The sequence below is a fragment of the Oncorhynchus kisutch genome, linkage group LG30, assembly GCF_002021735.2.
Source record: "Oncorhynchus kisutch isolate 150728-3 linkage group LG30, Okis_V2, whole genome shotgun sequence".
Lineage (NCBI taxonomy): Eukaryota > Metazoa > Chordata > Actinopteri > Salmoniformes > Salmonidae > Oncorhynchus > Oncorhynchus kisutch.
In genome coordinates, this window is record NC_034203.2 from 11,434,193 (window position 1) to 11,442,350 (window position 8,158).

The 8,158-nt window shown below is 39.0% G+C and overlaps 1 protein-coding gene across 2 annotated transcripts; it reads left to right on the top strand.

The window, feature by feature from the left end:
• Positions 1–741: 741 nt before the first annotated feature.
• Positions 742–8,158, top strand: mpv17l2 (MPV17 mitochondrial inner membrane protein like 2). Of its 2 annotated transcripts, XM_020467369.2 has the most exons (10): positions 742–960; positions 1,364–1,552; positions 1,704–1,778; positions 2,086–2,175; positions 2,502–2,654; positions 2,790–2,858; positions 3,273–6,201; positions 6,367–6,443; positions 6,576–6,702; positions 6,806–7,572. In XM_020467369.2, exons 1-7 carry the CDS (start codon positions 844–846, stop codon positions 3,339–3,341), a joined length of 762 nt encoding a protein of 253 aa, XP_020322958.1. In that variant the 5' UTR covers positions 742–843; the 3' UTR covers positions 3,342–6,201; positions 6,367–6,443; positions 6,576–6,702; positions 6,806–7,572. The 2 variants fall into 2 exon arrangements, with proteins under 2 accessions (XP_020322958.1, XP_020323266.1); XM_020467677.2 differs by lacking the exons at positions 742–960; positions 1,364–1,552; positions 1,704–1,778; ... (1 more) ...; positions 2,502–2,654; positions 2,790–2,858 and having other exon boundaries at positions 5,270–5,722; positions 6,040–6,201; positions 6,806–8,158.

The window sequence follows — 8,158 nt, forward strand, 5'->3', positions numbered from 1 at the left end:
AATGTCAGGAATTGTGATAAACAGAGTTTAAATGTATTTGGCTAAGGTGTATGCAAACTTCCGACTTGTATGTAAACCGAATATGTATCTGGGTAAAGCTTGCAGGTATGATGCTTAACTTGTAATAATTGTGTACATGTATGAGCCTTTAATGTTCAGTTCATTATATGTATTATAAGGCTTATAAAATGTTTTGTCTATGTATCAACTTTTCAACTGGCCCAGAATGTTAGGTATAAGTAGTAGGCTATAAAAGGTATGGTATCAATATTTAGTCAGGATAACGATGACATAATACATTATAAACGGTTAAGTTATGCTCGTTTTACAACACGGTAATGAATCTCTACGAACAGCAATAAGAGTTGCATGAAACAAAGCTCCGAAATTATCTCCAGGTGAATTTAAAAAAAAATGTTTCACCTTTATTTTACTAGGCAAGTCAGTTAAGAACAAATTCTTATGTTCAATGACCGCCTAGGAACAGTGGGTTAACTGCCTGTGCAGGGGCAGAACGACAACAACTCGTGACAACGTAAGCATTTTCAAGACAATTCCCAACTCGTGATGTGGCACAATGTTACTCGTCTCTAGAAATCTGTGTTTTCAAATGGACCTGATAGAGCCCGTTTTTTTTTCCGGGCTACACTATTACGCCACCGTTGTTTTTTTTATAGCGCTACTTTGCCGGTGCTTAGTGACGTTGTTGGTGGTCACGTGACTTAGAGAGCCAATCACATAATCGAACATCTTTTTTAACAAGGAAGAGGGCAAACGACGCAATTTAAATGACTCGTTTTTTGTGGGTGGCGGCAGAGTTTGTCATCTTGTGCTGAAGGAAAGATGAACGGTATTATTCTGCTCACACTTTTGACCATCTGGTCAAATGTAGATTGTACGCCGTGCTCATATTCTCCATCGCAGTGGTGTACCTCTGTGGACTCAGCCATCGAATGTGGGGTAAGATACATTCACGACTTTCTTCTCGGGATTAAATGGATAGAATGTTTTGGTAACACTGCATTAAAACTTTCATTTTGATTACATGGATCGTCAGTCCTTGCATCCATAGCTATGTCTATTCATTTGAGTGTGGTTTAATTTCTCCAGCCACATCCCTCAGCTTTTTCCTGAAACGGGTGCGTTTCAACTCCTGATTGCTGCTTTAATAGAGAATGGACTGAGAGAATGAGAAACTTGTGGTGAATCTTTTTGTACATGGAAAAATAATATTAAAATATAACATCAACACCTATCAACTTTTTCTCTTCCGTAGGTCCTGATTGACATATCACATTTAGGACTACTAAACATTCAACCTAACTCATTCTGTGTGTGTGTCGTTTTACTTTTCTTGTGGCAGGTTCTGAAGCAGTGCCTGGAAGCCAATGCCACCATGCCCAACACACAGGTGCAGCCCGTGCAGGTGGAGTTGTATTTTGAAAGTCTGTGCCCAGGATGCCGGTTATTCCTTACCTCACAGCTCTTTTCCACATGGACCATGTTGCAGGACATCATGAGTGTCACACTGGTGCCCTACGGAAATGCACACGTAGGTCTTATACAGTAGGCTAGAAATGATGACGCTCGTTTCATGTATTATGATACTTTATTGGATATTGCTTAGACAACGTAGTTAGCAGGGATTGGCGTTGAGGAATTCTGTGTTTAGTTTGAAATCATTTTTGTTTGTCTCACTACAGGAGTCTTTTGATGGGAAGCAGTATCAGTTCACCTGCCAGCACGGTGAGGAGGAGTGTCTCGGCAACATGATCGAGGTGAGATTTTGGTAACACTTTATTTTACAGCCCACTGTTTACCAGGTAGTTACTTGTAAATGACTTATTAAAACTGTACTTATCTAATAATTGCATAGTGATAACACTTTGGTTTCTCTGCGATTCATGGACACAAGCTTCACTTTGTAAGCTGAATTATTTGATGTAAGTACCAGAAAAGTATCCATTGTCACCACATAGCTTCCTAGTTAATAGCAGGTAAGTACCGGCTTAAACCGGGCTGTAACAAGAAGCGTTCCAGGGGGGGAAAAGCGGCATTGTTTTACACCTTTCCTTCTCTCTCCAGACCTGCATATTGAATGCTACAGGAAGCAAAGCATTCCAGATTGTCTACTGCATGGAGGCCTCCACTGATGTTATTAAAGCGGGGGAGAAGGTGAGTGACATATTACCTCTTACCTTCTTTCTCTCAACACAAGACCATGAAAAGACCACGCCTCAAACAATATACAGCAACCCCCTTATTTTTTTTATTCAAATGCTCCTGAGAAATACGAACAAAGAGGCTGAAATTAAATCCAAAAATGTATAATGCCGAATCACTTTTTCGTGCTTGGTGATTAATGAGTTCTGCTCTCATGTGGTAGTCTATAGGGTATGGCTGGAGGGCAAGACAAGATATGACCAGATGGCATTGTAAATATGAGGATACTTGGAAATATTGACAATAATAATGTTTCCGAACACCTGTCCCCTTGGCAGTGTGTGGCACTCTATGACCCGAACACCAAGTGGGACAGCATCATGACCTGTGTGAAGGGAGACCAGGGGAATCAGCTGATGCATCAGAACGCAGTGAAGACTGGTGCCTTAAAGCCAGCCCACGACTATGTGCCTTGGATTGTCATAAATGGGGTTAGTTCACTGAGGCGAAATATTTTTGTTGTATGTGTCAGCAATTTTACTGTATTGATGACGGCTTCTAGTAAAGTCTGTCACATTCGACAAAGTTTATTGCCTCGATTTGTAATATCCGTCATCTTCTTTCAGGAACACACCGATGACCTTCAGAAGAAAGCAATGTCTTCACTCTTCACTCTGATCTGTAGCATGTGGAAGGTAGGTTTTGGCGAACATAATTACCATTCCAGTTTTAAGTGTTATGTCCTATCCATCTTGTCCTTTCTTCCTTCCTTGTTTCTATACAGTGTATTCGGAAAGTATTCAGACCCCTTCCCTTTTCCACTTTTTTTTTACGTTACTGTGGGAAAAGTCAAGAGGTCTGAATACTTTCACGAATGCACTGTACGTAGTTTTCCTGTCTATAAAAACCACTGACTAAGATCACATGATTTAGAATGAGTATAGACTAGCCTTTGCAGATACTGTACTAAAGAAAATAGGTCATTCAGTCACCCTCTGAAGTTGGAATTTGTTGACGCCTTTCTCCACTAGAGTGTGCTGTGAGGAAAAAGAAAGATAAGCGTGCCATCCTTTGATTTCTGAAGTATACTATGTCATACTATCCTTTAGGGGCCCAAGCCTGAAGCCTGCGGTGCAGCTCCAATGAAACAACACAGAAGTTACTGCCATGACGAGTAAATAATCTACATCTTACCAATACCGCCGTATGCCTTTGTGTTCAACTTCAATTGCCAAATAGGGATGGTAAATCTGAACTTTTTTGACACACTATCAATAATGTTTTAAACTGGTTTGACTGTCGGTATCACATAGTTCTTCCGATATTCAAGAAAAGGGACGTCGTGTATTGTATCACATTGCTCCGTGAATGAGCCTTCTGTGGAATGAGCTGTGTGAAATAAACTCTCAGTCATCTATTTTTAATGAAGGGATGAAATTAAAGCTAACTATTTTAAAATGACTCTGTCTTCACTTAAGCTGCATTTTTATGTTGAATGTGACAGGTGTTTAGCCCTATGAGAGCAGATCTTTCGTTTTTTGACAAGCGCTGTGGTGTAATGGAGATGAATACCTCATTGAGTGAGGGCTCTTACAGTAGAAAGGCTTTGACGTGGTTGTCATGGTTCTCCATGGCCTCAGTCTTGCCTAGGAGAGACCGCAGTCAAACCATTCATAACAAGCCTCTTCCCTGGTGGTTTAATAGAACTGCCTGTGCTGCATTCAGTGGTGTTAAAGAGCCATGTTATTCTATATAATGCTGATTATGAGATAAAGGGTCGTGTCCTTCAAGATCATTTGGTTTGTCTATTGGAGCACAATTTTAAAAAATGTATACTGGTAAGAAAGAAAAATGCAAGATGAGATTGAAAGTATGATGGCTACAAGATTTCAGGCTTCTTGATTATTCTTCAGGTTGGTAGTAGGGGTTTACAGTGAAATGATTTGACCGTTAGGAAAGACACCTACATACAAAGTCTCTGGGTCAAACAGGGCAGCGGATAGGAGGGTTTTAGGAGGAGGATAGATTTTCCTCCATCTTGGACATCTTGGAAAACCTTTTGAAAAACTTCATGTTTGTTAGGCCCATGGTGCATCTCTTGGTTTATGCATCTTAGCTTTTCTCAAACTAAGGGATGACTGAGTTATTGATAAATCGGATTTTACATGTCCAATTAAATATTCTGTTAATACACTTCCTATCATCTTGAAACTCTGTAGGGACATCAGACATTACCGTGATGGACCATTTTAAGTTTGGCATTTATATCTTTAAGACAAAGGAAACTACAGTATTAACAATTCATATTTTGACTATGTAACGCTAATGCTTAAAATAATCCATTAAAAAATCTTGTTCCCATAGACTAAAAGTCAGATTCACTCCAAATGTGTTATTTGGACTAATCACAATAGTCTAAAGAGTTTGAGAAAATAATATTGATGCATTGAAAGACGGCCACACTTTACTAATAGATGCATAATAGGACATAGGCTAATATGCAAAAGAACTTCAAAAATCTTCTCATGAACCATCGGACCAAATGACACAAATTTGGAATATAGGCCGATTTTAATGGCTTAACTTTTGTTTGAGAAAAGCTCAGGCATTGGTCAAAAGTTGGCTGAGTTATTGGCAAGTCAAACATCAGATTTGACCTGTTCAAGAATGAGTAGCATACTCACAGGCCTTACACACTGATCTAAAGCTGGAGATGCTTGTGTTGCATAGGCCCTACCTAGTTTTGGATGGATGCACCATTTTATTGAGCCATTTGGTTGTTTAAAACAAACCACCTTTACACAATACGGATTAGGATCCCTAGTGAATCAGTGACAAAACGGTGAAGTCTGGATTTCTGCTTACTCGATGTCTTTCTAATCAAAGCAGACATATGACCTTTGTTCATTTTCTATGCATTGTTTCTGGTGTTTTATGAAAGACAAAATAGTAGGCTAGGCATAGAAAGTTATGTCAAAACAGTTAAATGTTGGTCTATTTATGGATTTAATTTGTCAAGTATTTTTTATCATACAAATGATTTGATGTGTTAATTTAACGTACTTTTTTTTTGAGAAATCCGAATTCGGGCTTCAGTTGTTTTTTGTTGTTGTTGCGCAGCTTTAGCGAGTATGATGTCTTCAAACTCCTCCCTGTTACGCATTTGACCACATAACCAAATTGCGCTTGGCAAGGGCAGGTAGGCCTAGTCAGGGGACCTGATGAAATAAACTGATATAGCAGCCTATATAAGTATGGATAGCAGCAGTCTTCGATAGTACTGCAAAATATATATATATGCGATATTGAACCTTTTATAGTGCCGTAGTGGACCAGTTGAATTGGATTTACGTCGTTGGAATAAGAATCATGATTCCTCAGTCGAGCAGAGCATTTCTCTTCAAGATTGCTGGTTACTGGAAGCCGCTTTTCAAAGGCAGGTTTCTAATTGTAACCAATACTGTGAGCTGTGGGTGTATGCTTGCCGCCGGCGACATCATTCAGCAAACCAGAGAGACACGGAGGGTCCCGGAGAAGGCACGTGACTGGACGCGAACAGGTAAGGTCCACGACCAAGGACAGCAGCCGATAAGGAGCCCGGTTTCCACCTTGTATGAAATAAGTTCTGAAGCGAAATGAACCATGTGCTAGGGGCAAGAGAGACAATCATAGTCATAAAGTAGCCTAGCCGAAATAAAAATGCAAAGCATACACAATGAACTTCAACTATAATATTCCAAACCATAGGTATAATGATATGTTTTAAGTTGACATGATTTTATCATATTATGTTTTCCAACATCCTATACAGTAGTTATGGGTTTCACTAACTGCAAAGAACGTTTCATTTAGCTGTGTTACTGCTGCCCTCTGCAGGTTGCATGTTTGCAGTGGGATGCTCAATGGGGCCCTTCATGCACTACTGGTACCAGTGGCTGGATAAGTTCTTTCTCGGCAACGCTTTACCTGCTGTCACCAAGAAAGTCCTCACTGATCAGCTGATTGCATCACCGACCATGGGAGCATGGTATTTCATTGGTGAGATATTGATGTGTTTTTTTTTCAAGAAGTCAGCATTTCAGTATAATGAAATCAATGTGTACTAGGACAGTTTGCAGAGAACGGGAATTGTCGGGGCAAAAAAATTATAAAAAAGTGTTTTTCTTTATGTATTTCGTCTTTATTGTCACTTTCTTTCTCCAGGTATGGGAAAGATGGAGGGCCAAAGTCTATCTGAGGGGTTAGAGGAATTCAAAGAAAAGTTCTGGGAGTTCTACAAGGTTAGTGGAACAGTTTGGCTAAGAGTATGAGAAACAGTTTGATTAAGAAACCCAAGCCTATTGTACTGAATATTGCTGTCCCGGTTGATGCTCCTAGTTCTCAGAGTTTGTTTGTGCTCCTTTTCATTCAAGGCGGACTGGTGTGTTTGGCCCGCGGCACAGATGATCAACTTCTACTTCTTGCCTCCTAAGTTCCGTGTCCTCTATGTCAATGTCATCACCCTGGGGTGGGACACCTACCTCTCCTACCTCAAACACCGTAAGAGCTGCTCTGACGCCATTTTGTTTTTGTCTATTCAACATTACACCGCCAATGATTCAGATGTTCTTTAACAGTAATAGTATCGTCTCTGTTGTTCCAGGAGACAATGTTGAAGGAAACACTGCATATGTCACTGAGTTGAATGAGCCAGAACTGGAAGTGTCAGGGTCAGCAACCAAACAGTTGAAAGAGAAGCTCTAACATTGGATTGGTGTCATTTGAGAGCATCGCCGGACTTGAATTCCATGTCAATGTCACTGACCATGACCATGGCAACATTCCTTATGTGTGCCTTAAAAGCACTACCTATTTCAACAGTTTTATACTAAACTATGGTGAAAAATGTTGCGCCCAGACAATGCATACCACATGTACTGTATAGTGCATGCATTTTCCACTATAGCCTAAAGCGTTGTCTGGTTGTTGTTGTATTTAGTGTCTAGTTGATTAGTATATGAAGGCAATGTCCCGGTCATCATCTCAGTTGCTAATCTACCAACCTATTAATGAGAGTGAGACTTGTTTCAGGTGTGCCACAGTTTACTTCTACTACTATAATGTAATATATGTTGTTTACCCAGTCAAACCTGTTTAAGTAATGACTGATGTGCAGAAAGTTACGCATATCATTCTTGTGTAATAGGCATAGGCTAATAATAATATATGTCTAGTAGGTGACATGAATTACTCCCATTTAATGATCCTATCATTTATTTATAGGAATAGCTTTTAAATTATCTCTTTTAATTTCAACGATTTCTTTACTGGTATGGTTTGAATGTATTAATATCGAATAGTATTTATAATATGCCTGTAGATTTCTTAGGTTTATATTGAGGTTGAATAAATGCCTTACAATACAGTATATCAAATGAGTCAATCCAATACTGTAGCTGCAACTGATCAAAGATAATGTTAATCTCCAAACAAAATGTATGTTTATACTTGCATTGTAACAACATAAACTCCAGGGCCCAGATTCACAAAACTTTCTTCAGAAGAAATTTCTTAACTGCCATTTATTTCCTTAAGCAAAGTTGCTATTTTCTCAAAGAGGTTATTTGAAATGTTATTGCATTATTTCTTATGTTTCTCCTTAAGCACAAAGTTAAGAAGAAATTTGATTATTGAAAATAAAGTTATTGGATTTGTTCTTGGAAATGTTCTCAATTTCAAGATGGCTAAACCTTTGTCTAAAACTCTGGGCAGTAACAGAATAAGCTAATGAAAGCAATTGAACACGTGTAGCCCTTTTCTGCAGTCATTGGACATTGCCCTCTAGTGGCCCCATAGGTGGAATGTTATTAATATTTGTTATAATTATTTCAAATGTATTTTAAAAACTGGTGTTTCTATGTCAAACGGATTTGTTCCATTTCAGTTATCTGTCATGTATATTAAGTTTAATATTGGGATGCAAACTCCAAATGAAATACATTTGAACTCTATCTGA